Source organism: Sus scrofa, chromosome 8, assembly GCF_000003025.6.
Source record: "Sus scrofa isolate TJ Tabasco breed Duroc chromosome 8, Sscrofa11.1, whole genome shotgun sequence".
NCBI lineage: Eukaryota > Metazoa > Chordata > Mammalia > Artiodactyla > Suidae > Sus > Sus scrofa.
Window position 1 is genome coordinate 29442812 of NC_010450.4, and position 13335 is coordinate 29456146.

Consider the following 13335-nt stretch of genomic DNA (forward strand, 5'->3'; position numbering starts at 1 on the left):
GTGTCTGGCTTCTTTCACTTAGTTGTAATGTTTTCAAGATCCGTTTATGTTGTAGCCTGCATTGACATTTTATCACTTTTTATAACCAAATAAAATTCTGTTGTACACTACCCCTTCATCAGCTGATAGATATTTGGGTTATTTAGCCATTAAGAATAATGCTACTGTGAACATTCATGAACAAGTTTTTTTCATGGACGTAATGTTTTCAGTTCATAGGGATTTTTTTTTTATGACTTTTCAGAATTTGATAGTACCCTCAGCTAATATATTTTCTGGAAACAAACTTTTATGCTGGTGCAGGGTGCCTGTGCACCTGCAAACTACCATTTATTAAAATGTTCTCTCCGCAGTGTGAGCTCCTATTTCTCTCCCATCTGCCCTAGTAAGGCTTGACTGCCAGAAATGAGCACCACACCTTCAGTCCTGCTAGCTGGTCCTGCTTCCCAGAAAGCCGGTTCCCTCATCGCCATCTTAAAAGTCCTGATGTCTTCCAGCCTGGATGCTGATTCTTCCTTTGCAGCCGGAAGTTATCTTTCGTTCCTCTGGGACTCCGTGGAGCCTTGGAGGTTTTCACTCTTCCTGCTGCCCCTTCAGGGCAGGCTTCAAGTTTGGTCACCTCTGCTCTTCCTTGCTAGGACAGGTGTTGCTTTACACAAAAGCTGCTAATGAATATTTGCAAACCGAATAAATGCTTCATCAGTTGTATCATGATCAGTTGTATCATGATTTACAAGAAGAAATACATATATTTGGTCTTTGTCCCCCTTTCTGTTGCAGAGCTCCTTAAACCCTTGGAATTTCCTGTAAGGAAAGCGATAAAGGTGTCTTTTATTATGGTAATGAGGTGACTTTTGGAAAGCTGCTTGGTCACTTTAAGAGGGAGGTTGGTTGCTAAGGGAACCAACCTAGAGATTAGAAGGTTGAAACTTTCAGTCCCACCCCCTGAACTATGGGGAAGGGAAAGGGGCTGGAGATTTGAATTCAGTTGCCAAAGGCCAATGATGTAATCGATCATGCCTATGTAATGATGCCTCCATAAAACCCAAAAGGATGGGGTTGGAAGAGCTTCTTGGTTGGTAAACAGATGCAGATTTGAAAAGAATGGTGTGCCCAGAAAGAGCATGGAGGCTCTGCCCCCTTTCCCCATACCTTGTCCTCTGCATCTCTTTCATTTGGCTCTTCCTGGGTTATATCCTTTTATAATAAACTGGTAATCTAGTAAGTAAAATATTTCCCTGAGTTCTGTGAGCCATTCTAGCAAATTAATCAAACCCAAGGATGGGGTTGGTGGAACCTCTAATGTATAGCTAGTTGGTCAGAAGCACAGGTGGCAACTGGCACTTGCGATTGGCGTCTGAAGTTGGGAGTAGGGGGGCAGTTTTGTAGGACTGAGCCCTTAACCTGTGGATCTGACACTATCTCAGGTAGATAGTGTCAGAATTGAGGTGAATTATAGGACACTCAGTTGGTGTCCTAGAAGATTAGGGTGATGTGGGAATAAAAAGAAACAAAACACATTGCAGCTGGTGTCAGAATCATAGCTGCCAAGTACCAAATGGTTTGGATTCACTTGAAATCAAGTTGAGTTTCCTTGTCGCTGGGATTACAATGGCTCTATTTTTAACTGGGTCTTGTGGTGCGAGGAACAGGGTACAGAGTGAAGTCATGCTTTAACGTGCTTCCCGCTTCCCCACCCCCCACATTTGAGCTGGTGGAGCGAAGCCTCTTGGCATCTCCCCTTGAACGCTCAGGTCTTGCTGTCCTGGCCCCTTGCTCCTCCGCAAAGGATGAACCTGGGGAAAGAGTAGGGCAGGAGTGTCAGATTTATTGGTGTTATGGTCAGGTTTGGTAGATGAGCAGCTCTTCCAGTTCCTGGGCCCCCCGACCCCCGGCCCCCTTTAGTCGTCCCTTAATGTCTCAGGAAACCTGAGATGGTGAGACATTAAAGCTTCCTTTTACGGTTACTTAGATGGTAGACTCAGATTTTCTGTAGCTCCTTCTTGTGTTGATCTCTGCAGGCCTATTTGGATAGCCTATTGCTCTACCCAGAGCAACCATATCTTTTTTTAAAATAAGGGATTGAGAACTATGGGAGTGGTTCTCAATCCTGGCTAATAACCAGAATCCCCCTCTCCCTCTCTCATACACACACACACACACACACTGCTCCAAGGTTTAAGTAAATCCAGAGGTTGACGCCAATGTTGACTCTCCTCCTGAATTCATCCGGCTCACACATTTGTCTTGGTGGAGTGGAGTGATTTAATAATTGAGCACACATTCTCCGAGATGCCACAGTTCATTCTTTATGGTGTCACACTTGGCCCTCTTCACATGTATATATGACTTGCCTGCCCTTTGAGGATTCAACCCTGCCACAGAGCAGCCAAATCATCCTCCTTCCTCTGTTACCCACCTGCCTTGGCATCACAGGTAGCTCCAATAGAGAGTCAGGGCTGGGAGCATCAGCAGCTTGGAGCAGTGATTGTTCAATCTGTAAGCCTTCTCAATTCTGGCTGAAAGAGAATCACTGGGGAGCTATTAAAAATTACTGATGCCCCTCTCTTTACGTATATTCCTTTCCTGAGGGAATATACAATTTCTCGGAACATACACTTTTCAGATGGGAGGAAATGCAGTATTTTAAGAAAAATTATTTTCAATATGAGATCCGTTAAATTGTCTGATGTTAACAGTTTCCCTTTAATGAACTTCCAGAGTATAACAGAGTTTCTGTTAACAAGCTACATGCTGGCTGGGAATTAAGAACTTTCATGTATATTTCTTAGTGTATTGGGTATTAGAGCCCGGCACGTTACTGTCAAGCCCACACATTGGAAAGGTCCTTACCTTCCCCAGAAACGAGTGATTCTGCCCAGTCCTGGATCAGAACTGGAGCAGACAGAGACCTTTCTGAGTCTAAAAGGCATGTAAGGCTTAGGCAAGTTCAAACCAGGATCTGCAGGAGACTCCACCCTGATGTGTATATACATGGAAAATTGGATCCAGCTTTAAACAATGAAGCCTGAATGTGCCTATTTCCTGCCTGCACACTTTTCTTTGTAACTATTATATTCAGGATTTGGTCTGACTTAATTTTTTTTTTTTTTTGCAAGAAGTGCAATTTTCATTCTAAATTTAATGTAATTCCTCTTTTTTGCCTCCCTACCTCCTGCCGAAGAAGCAAAAAATTATCTCAGTCAGTTGGAGATAATTCAGGTTTCTTTAGTCCCTTTTGGGTTCCGCTCATCCTTTCCCCAGAGTTGCTTCTCAGTCCTGGGCACTGCTGTAGAGCTCAGGCTGCGGATTGGAGTGATGGTGTATGATGACAATGGTCATCCATCCAGCTTGTCCTGCCTGGTCCTTAGCTGTCCATCCACTCTCATCAAAATGATGTCACTTCCCCATAACTCTCTAGGTCTCTTGTTTTCTGAGCTAGTTCTTACTGTCATAAGGATGAAAGGCAGTTTTAGCTGTTCTCTCAAGGGCTGTTACTATTTTAAGGACAATGTCAACGAATCTCATGTCCTAAGTGCATTTCAAACTTTAGATGCACCCCAGCCATGCAGAGTCATGGTAAAATGAAAGATCTGACTCTGGAAGACTGGATTCGGGCAGGGCTTGAGAGTCCGCATTTCTACCAAATTGCCAGGTGATGCTGAGGCAGCTGGCCCATGGACCGCATGTTGAGTAGAAAGGCTATAAGGGCCACCAAGGCACTCACTTTCCCAGAGCTCTCAATCTCTATCTCTTCCACTTGCTTGGGGAAGTGATGGGGCAACAGGGAAAGATTTGGTTAAATGGCTGCAAAGAAGGAAAGAATAGCACTTCCCTAAGATGCTCTGAAGGCCCTTTTCAATTACCCAGGTAGATTCTATTAGAATATCACTCTTGACTTTCACCATGCCTTTATCCTTTATCTTGTGCCCATGCATCCTACCTGGGAGGAGGGAAAAAAAAGACACCTCTCCCTTCCCCATGGTCCTCTCTTGGTATTTATGCCCCTTCCCTTGAGTACAGACCAGACTTATTTCCTGGATATTAACAAATGGAATGCAGCAGAAGTCTTGGGAGGTCACTTCTGAGATTAGTTTAGAGAACAGCTGACTTCCTTCTTGGACAGGAACTCTTTCTTGGATCACTTATGCTGGGGGATCCCAGCTGCCATTTTTGTTTGTTTGTTTGTTTGTTTTTTAGGGCCACACCTGCGGCACATGGAGGTTCCCAGGCTAGGGGTCCAATTGGAGCTACAGCTACTGGCCTACGCCACAGCCACAGCCACACCAGATCCAAGCCATGTCTGCAACCTACACCACAGCTCACGGCAACACCGGATCCTTAACCTACTGAGCAAGGCGAGGGATCAAACCCACATGCTTATGGATCCTAGTCGGGTTCATTAACACTGAGCCATGACCTAAACTCCTCAGCTGCCATTTTGTGAGCAGCCCTATAGGGAGAGCCACATGCTGCAGCAGGAGGCTGGGGCCCCAAGGCCAACAGCTTGCAAGGGACTGAATCCTGGAAACAACTACGTGTGTGAGCTCGAAAGTGGATCCTTGTGTCTCAGCCAAGTCTTGAGATAACAGCAGCCCCTGACTAATAGCCCTGAATCAGAGGCACCCGGCTAAGATGCTCCTGAATTTTTGACCCACAGGAGCTGTTAGCAACTTTTTTTTTTTTTTTTTTTTTTTTTTTTTGCCTTTTCTAGGGCCACTCCTGCTGCATATGTAGGTTCCCAGGCTAGCGGTCTAGTCTGAGCTGCAGCCGCTGACAGCAGTGGGGGATCTGAGCCGCGTCTGTGCCCTACACTACAGCTCATGGCAATGCCAGATCCTTAACCCACTGAGCGAGGCCAGGGATCGAACCTGCAGCCTCATGGTTCCTAGTTGGATTTGTTAACCACTGTGCCAAGAAGGGAACTAACGTATTGGCCACTTCTTAGTTTGGCAGTGACTTGTTACATAGCGGTAGATAACAAATATACCCATCTAACTCAGATGCCAGGCAATTGGAGAACATCATTAAATGTCTACTGGCCTGTCATGAAGATAAGGTACAATTAACATGACAAAAGGAAAGAAGCAAAATTCTAGAGCTAGGGTGGCTAGGAACTAAGTGGCTCAACATGACACATACATTTACACACTGGCCATTAATGTGACCTTTGGCCTTTTCTTTTTTTTTTTCCAATGTGCAACTCTTGGGCGTCAGAGTTGGAAACTCAGCTTAACCTTTGTAGCTATAAACTGACTACACTGCTTATCATCTTGCCTTGGGAGAGAGGAAAACTGATGAAAGCAACATTTCTCACGTTGCTGAAACCTCCTGGCTGGCAGGAACTGAAGCCCCACTTTCTAGTCTCAACAGCTGAATTTTCTTTCTCTAAGCAAACCACCTTTGATTATATAAAGGTATTAGGAGCTGGGGAAACACTAGCCCTTTTGTTACCAGCAATCTGGAGCGTTTAGGAAGAAACGCTATGGGGGTGGGGGTAGTAACCCCTGGAAAGTTGGGCGGGCTTTGTGTTCGCTCCAACTCTGGGGCTTTCATCAAACCTCATTGAGAGGAATTACTAGTTTTCTGAAAGTTGGGCGAAAGGGACCCCGCTGGCCCCGAAAGCAGTGTCGCTAGCCCTCAGGGTTTACGACCCCTCCCCTCCGCGGCCCGGGGCATCCCAGAGGAGGGCGACCCCCTCGGGTCCCCACTTCCCGCCGCGAGCCGAGCGTGGGGGTGGGCGGGACGGGGGCGTGGCCGGCCGTGCTCCCTCCCCTCCCTTCGGCTCCCCCTCCCCGCCCCCGCTCTCCCCACCCACTTCCCTTTCTCGGCCCGGCAGCCCTGCGGGCGCGACCTCTCCAAGCGGTGACGAGCGGGGAGGAGCCCGTCGCCTCCGCCACCGCCGCCGCGGGGGGAGCCATGCCCCGGCCTCGCCGCGCCGTGAGCCCGCCCCCGGCTGCCCGCCGCCCCTCGGGCCGGCGGCGGGAGTGAGCGGGAGCGGCGGGCCACGAGCCGCCGCCCGGCCCGCGATGTCACCATTGTTCAGCTGGGTGGCCAAGGTAGGCGGCGTCGGGGCCGCGTCGGGCCGGCGCCCGTTACGGTAGCTGGCGGCCCGGGAGCTTTGGTTACCGTCGGGCCGTGGGGGTCCAGAGCCGCGGGCGCCGGCGCCGGGGGTGGGAATCTGACCGCGGCGGGGCCGCGGGACTGCCCGGAGATCGCGGCCGGAGAGCGGCCAGAGCGGCCCCGGCGTTCACCTGGTGGTTCTCATTCATTAGCCTTTCTTCCCCGCGGGGCGAACGGGCCGGCGGCGTAACGCCCATTTCACAGGTGGGCAGAGTAAGGCCCCTGCAACCCCCCGCGCGCCGTGGGTTCTCCGCGGGCTGTTTCCCAGAGGCGGGACCTAGCGTGTCGGCGTCCTGGATACGGGTTTGTGCCCGGTTGTCTGGGACAGTGCACTGGGGATGCCGAGAGGCGGAACTGGGTGCGCTTAGAGTGTATCTGTCTTTTGTTTTTAACTCCCCGGTTTCCAAGGGCAGGTTTGGGAATGTGAATTTTAAATGTAAATTCTTTACTTTTTATTTCCTTAAAGTTTTATTTTCCCCAGAACCTTGGCGCCTTCAGAATCACTAAGCGTTACAAGTCCGGGTCACTTGCGCTCTTGCAAAAACGAAGGGATTGGACTGGATTTCTGAGTTCCCACCCGTTTGAGAAGGCAGTGATAGAGTAATACCCTCCTGCAGTACCAGGTGTTTGTGTGTTTTGAATGACGAAGCCTCTACAGGCGGGAGGGGTTAATAGGGTGCCTTTCTAGCGGGGGCTCCTCTTCTAGCTGCTTCGCAGGGACTCGGTCTTGGGGCATGGCAGGTTGGTTGAGCAATTAGTTCATGTTGAGAGAACCCGTTAGCCCTTCTGTGATCCTTTACAAATAATACGTGGTGCTATCTCTAGTTATGCTGCAGTGCCTTTTTAGAGTGTTAAAGTACATTTTTATAAATACCTATTTATGAGTCAAATAAGGCTTTGCTTATCTTTTAAGTGCTAATAAAATGGAGACACAGAAACCAGATAACATGAGTTATTAGACAGGCACTGTATCCTATTCTCTCTTCCCATCTTCACCAGAATCTTCACTTCCTGAAACATAGCTAGTAGTAAAGTGAGTTTCAAACAAGTTTTGTTCTAAAGAAAAATTAATAATGCCCAGATTTTCTGGCTTGAAGTGATAACTAATTGTTTTTAATAAAGAATGTTAAAATTTAAAAATGTTGTGTAGTTTGAAAAGCGAGTCGGGGTATGTGGCCTGTTTGTATTTTACTTACTCATTCTAGGTTGAGGATTTGAGTTTACTTTTATATTGTTATACAGTTATACTGTAAGGTCAAAGGGAGAAAAAATAGATTCATTATGTTGTTTTACTCCGAAATCAAGAAGTAAATCTAAAAGTTACTGCTAGTGCTGTTTTATTTACTTTTCCAAAACATATTTAATAAGATGCTTTTCACTATAGGAGTGAGGTGAAATTTGTTTACATTGGCCTACAGAGGTGACAGACAGTGAAAACAACAGACCCAAGCCTTATTTCAAAATAGAAAATATCAAGGACTATTCCAAGGATTGTCAGCTTTTTCCAACTGTCAGTACTTTTGAAAATCTCATGTCAGTGAACATTATGTTGATAACTTGATCTAGATTCTGAATCATCTTATTTCAAAACTGTTTAAGCTGCAGAACAACCAGAAACTATGAAATGCATTTGAAGCAAAATTATCAGTCTTTGGTGTAATTTTTAAAAATGTGGTTTTTTTAGGAGTTTCTGTCGTGGCACAGTGGTTAACGAATCCGAGTAGGAACCATGGGGTTGCAGGTTCGATCCCTGGCCTTGCTCAGTGGGTTAAGGATCCGGCGTTGCCATGAGCTGTGGTGTAGGTCACAGACGCGGCTCAGATCCTGTGTTGCTGTGGCTCTGGCATAGGCCGGTGGCTACAGCTCTGATTGGACCCCTAGCCCGGGAACCTCCACATGCCTCGGGAGCGGCCCAAGAAATGGCAAAAAAAAAAAAAAAAAAAAGTAGTTTTTAAAAATACTTCATTTCTTCTAGGCATTGTGCTATTGTAAATTACATCCTGTAATTGATTTTTGTAGACAATGTTATTCTGTGAGAGCTTTTAAAATATGAAGTTGCTCTTTGAAAATTCATTTCTTGGGGTTATAGATTATGAGTGGCTTGCTGTGGAACCTCTTTGGTGTTCACTTAAAAGACAAGTCATTAGCACACTTTGCATTATACACTAGGAAATGTTTTAAAAGTAGAAACAAGAGGCACAGATGATACAATGTGGATACTTCCAAAGCGCATTTATATTATAGAATGACTCTTCAAGAACACACGGATGCATATGAGCACACAGATCATACAGATACTTGCACATCTAAGTCCTGCTTTGACCTGCAGCCCAACACCTCTTAAGAAGGGGAGTGTGTGTCACTTGGTGTAGGTGGTTACCTGAACATGAATTTGTTTTTCTTGGGTGATGCATTGATGGTGTTTATATTGAATGTATAGAGTAAGTAACTTCAAGGTGTGAGAAAAAAGCCAAAACAGGGAAGAATTTTATTTCAAAGAGATTATCTGTTGAAAGAAAAATTAAAATACACTTTTTAAAGTTAGGCATGCCCTGCAACATTGAGGCAGGTGTATATTATATTGAAAATGGGTCCAGGTTTTATAGAGCTGTGGTTTCTTTTGTTTTTTTTTGTTGTTGTTGTTGTCTTTTTGCCATTTCTAGGGCCACTCCTGCGGCATATGGAGGTTCCCAGGCTAGGGGTCTAATCAGAGCTGTAGCCACCAGCCTACGCCAGAGCCATAGCAACTCGGGATCCAAGCCGAGTCTGTGACCCACACCACAGCTCACGGCAACGCCGGATCTTTTAACCCACTGAGCAAGGGCAGGGATCGAACCCGCAACCTCATGTTTCCTAGTGGGATTCGCCAACCACGGAGCCACGATGGGAACTCCCTGAGCTGTGGTTTCTTGATCAGTCATCACTGGGGACACTGGAGTTTTTAACCTAGGTTACAGTGTGTAAATAAAAACAAATTTCTCAAGCTTTGTGATTTTTTTTTTTATGCTAAACCTGCAGATGTTCCCAACAGCCTGGCAGTTTTGAGTATTTCTGTTGATTGTTTCTGTGCCTCCATATACTTGTTGGTGAAGGCTAACAGCAACAGAACTGCCAGGTAACTTTCTCAATTTACTGGGATCTGCACCTGCCTGAAAATGATGGCTAAGATTATTGCTAGTGTCTCTAATTGGTGGATATTAAATATATGTGTCAGTTTATCAGATGAAATGGAAAATCAGACTTAAATGTAGCTATATTTGCTGTGTCCTTAGAGCCAAGTGCAGTTTCATATAGCTCATGCCTTGTGCCAAGCTGTTTTCCTGTGCATGATTATGTATGTGTTTAGTGGGTATTTTGTAGGTGCCTTCTGTGTACCAGGTACTGTTCATGCCCTGGAGGACTTCATTTTGCACAAAAGGTTTATCTGTTAAAAAGCGTGTACTCTAAAGCATTGTAAGGCAAATGTTTAAAAATTCATTAGGGGAGGAATCCTTTTGTAAACTTGTACTCCAGCACTAATTAATATTTTATGTAAAATCAGGTTTTTCCTTTTTTGGCCTAGCTTAAACCATGGGTTTATAGCGTTATTCGCACAACAGGTTATTTAACAGATGTGTGCAACACAGACATAGTTGCTGAGCGCCTCCTGTGGTCCAGATACTATTTGAGGAGCTGAGTGGTGAACAGGGAGACCAGGTCCTTGTTTTCATGGAGCTCAAATTCTTGGCAGGAGGGACAGTAAAGGAAGCAAACAGGGAGTTCGTTCCCATAGTGGCTCAGCGGTAACGAACCTGACTGGTAACCATGAGGTTGCGGATTCAATCCCTGGCCTCTCTCAGTGGGTTAAGGATCCGGTGTTGCTGTGGCTGTGGTGTAGGCCGGCAGCTGTGGCTCTGATTCGACCCTTAGCCTGGGAAATTCCATATGCCGCAAGTGCGGCCCTAAAAAGACCAAAAAAAAAAAAAAAAGAAGGAAAGGGCGCAAACAGATAAACAAAACAAGATAATTGCAGATGGTGGTGAGTGTGAGGAAGGGAGGTTAGTGAGGTGGTTGGTTAGGGAGTGACTGGGGGCTTGGCTGGCAAGGAGGTGGCATTTCACTTGAGTGGTAAGAGGATGTCCTGGAAAGAGAGAACAGCAGGGAACAAGGCCTGGCAGGGGGCCTGTGGAGCAGTGGGAAGAAGGCAGGCGAAGCAGTGACCTGGGCCCCAAGTTGGGGAGGGGTGTCTGGGCCAGGCTAGGGCCACCGAGGGCATCAGGTGGGCTTTGCTTGTGGTGCTGTGGTCCCAGGAGGCAGAGGGGACCCCTTAGGAGGCTCCTGTGGTTCAGGCAGGAGGTAGCAGTGCTGCCTGTTCTTTATATGCTGAAGTGATTGAGATGGTGTCTGAGATTGCTGCAAATGCCCGAGTCACGGATTGCTTCTTCTGTGTTGAATACAAGCACGGTTTGTTCTTTGCTCAGCTGCTTCTAACCACAGCTTTCAGGCACAGTTGCGTCCTGGCGTTGGGCTTATTTACTTTCCTCTGAGGTTTCCTGCAGACTGGATCAACCCACCTTGGGTGCCTCTGACCAGTTGGCCTCGCTCTCCTGTTTGCTAGCGCACAGCAGCCTTCCTGTAAAGTGTGACTTTGACTATAGCTAGTATGTAGGCGGTAGTTCTGCCGTCTTGCCTGGAGTCAGTCTGATGTTGGTTTGTCGCTGAGGTGGCATCCTCACTTGCGATGGAAAATTTTAATGTATTAACTTTTTTTTTTTTGCCTGTAGACTTACTATGGCTCTTTTTTTTTTTTTTTTTCAGTAGTCACACTTGTGGCACATAGCTGTTCCTGGGCCAGAGATTGAATCTGCATCCTTTAACCCAAGCCCCCGGGGTTGGAATTGAACCTGCGCCTCTGCAGTGACCCAAGCTGCTGCAGTTGGTTTCTTAACCCACTGTGCCACAATGGGAATTTTGATTTCTATTACTTTTAATTAGTGCATGTTTGAGTTTAATGAAGAGGAAAGAACTTGTCATAGATAAACCACTCGTTGAATTAAAAAAAATGTGCTAAGCCAAGCTGGTGTAGCCCCGACCAGGACTTCAGCAGCGCTTCTGTGGGGCATTTTTGTCCAGTAGTGGCAGCAGCCTGTCTCTGGGCTTCAGGAGCTCTAGCTGCTCAGAGTGACAATAATTTGGGAACAGGTTGATTTTATTAATTGAGAAGGGAGAAGAGCAGGGGTAGAAAACCCACCTAATCCACAAAGGGACACTGAGCCTAGAGCAGATCTCATAATGAGAAAAAAGCAAATTATAGTTTGTTCCCCTAAACAAATAACCTAATCCGATTTTAGCCTAAATGTGCCTCTGCTCTGCTCTTCCATTTTTGACCAAAACCTCATCTTCACCCCTTCCCTGAAGCATCTCTGACCACTCATTCATTCATTCTTTGCATGAAGATACTAAAGTGAGCAGAAAATAACCACGAGGAATTTCTCCTGCCCTGAAGGAACTCCTCTGGCCGGGGAGGGTGGACATCAACCATCTGGCCTATGCCACGGGAGAGCAGGGAGGGGCTCCAGCCCCCTCCTGTGGTTGGCTGGGGAGGGGCAGGGTGTGCCAGGCTGTTGGCATGGCACACGCAGAGGCCTGCAGGCCTTTTGGAGCAACCTCAGTGACTGGCTGTTGGTCAGGCTGTCAGGAAACCTTCAGTAGCGGGTAGCAGAGGGTGAGCTGGATAGATGAGCAGGGGCCAGGATGTGTGCAGCACACAGGCCCCTTCAGAGGAGCTGACATTTTTTTCTTGGGGCAGTGGAGACTCCTTAGAGTCTAGAGCTGATCTCTCCCCAAGCTCTTGTGGCTTCATGGTCCATTCTGTGTATCTTGTGGTGCAGTTATTTTGAGTATTTTGTCTCAGCCTGTAAACTCCATGAGAAGAGGTGGTATCATTTATACCAGTACCTACAAGTCACTTGGGCATCTTTTTGTTTGTTCTTGTTTTTTGTTTTTATTTATTTTTCAATTACTCAATGAGTTTTATTACATTTTGGGGCATCTTTTAAAGATATAGTTCTGCTTTAGGAGGCCTGGGATGGAAGGCAAGATTCTGCATTTCCAACACTCTCCCAGGTTGCTGATGCTGCCGGTCTGGGGACTACATTTTGAGTAGCACGGTTCTCGGTTTAGATATTTTCTGTTATACCTCCTTTTAGACGTAGGAGTTGCACATATTTTTTGGAACAAATGCCATGATTTCAGAATAGTTACTTGTATCTGGGAGGATAATAGTGGAAATAGTGTCCTATGAAATAAAACTTAAAAAAAAATCAACTTTAATAAAATTGGGTGTCTGGAGGGAGAATAGAAGTGAAAGGAAAAATTTGCATTGTATATTCTTGGACCTTTTGACAAATTTGAACATTTTTACATGTTAACTATTCAGTTTATCAGATTTAAAAAATACTTTGATGGCGTTTCCTCTTTTTCAGTGCATTTCACTTTGCCCCAGATACCATTAGGATATTATAATAGATTTGGCATCAATTTATTATTGAAAAATAGACTCAAATTACCCCCTCCTTTCATTTTCCTGTTTTATTTTTTATGGCCTCACCCACGGTATATGGGAATTTCCAGGCCAGGGATTAAATCTGAGCTGCAGCTGCGGCATTGCCGGATCCTTTAACCCACTGCATCAGGGTGGGATTGAACCCCGGCCTACGCAGTGACCTGAGCAGCTGTTCTTGGATTCTGAACCCTCTGTGCCACTGCAGGAACTCCCCCTTTTCTTTTTTTAAAAAAGACTGTATTTTTTTTCAGCAATTTTAGGTTTATGGCAAAATTGAGCAGAAGGTACAGAGATTTCCCATACACTCTTGGTTCCCACCCAGGCACAGCCTCCCCTGTCATCCATATCCCCAAACAATGTGGTACATTTGTCACAGTTGATGAACCTGCTCTGACACGTCATCACCCAAAGTCCGTAGTTTACGCTATGGCTCATGTGTTGGATAAATGTATAATGGCATGTATCTGAAATATCACATGGAACAGTTTCACTGCCCTTAAAATTCTTTGTTCTCTACCTGTTCATCCCTTTCTCCTTCTAACCCCTGATCATTAGTTTTGCCCTTTCCAGGATGTCATATAGTTGGAATCATAAAGTATGTATCCTTTTCAGATTGGCTTCCTTCACTTATAATGTGCATATAAGTCTCTCCATGTCTTCCCAAGACT

The 13335-nt window shown here is 45.9% G+C and overlaps 1 protein-coding gene across 5 annotated transcripts in view; it reads left to right on the plus strand.

The window, feature by feature from the left end:
- TBC1D1 (TBC1 domain family member 1) overlaps nucleotides 1-13335 on the plus strand; it is a 220231-nt gene that overhangs the window by 72468 nt on the left and 134428 nt on the right. Inside the window, exon 1 of one of the 5 annotated variants that reach the window (XM_021101103.1) lies at nucleotides 5836-6059. The exons of 3 other annotated variants lie outside the window; for them this stretch is intronic. In XM_021101103.1, the coding sequence (XP_020956762.1) occupies nucleotides 6030-6059 (30 nt within the window). In that variant the 5' untranslated portion in view covers nucleotides 5836-6029. Of the gene's footprint in view, nucleotides 1-5835; nucleotides 6060-13335 lie in introns of those variants that run through there. One more of the 5 variants, XM_021101104.1, reaches the window with a different exon arrangement.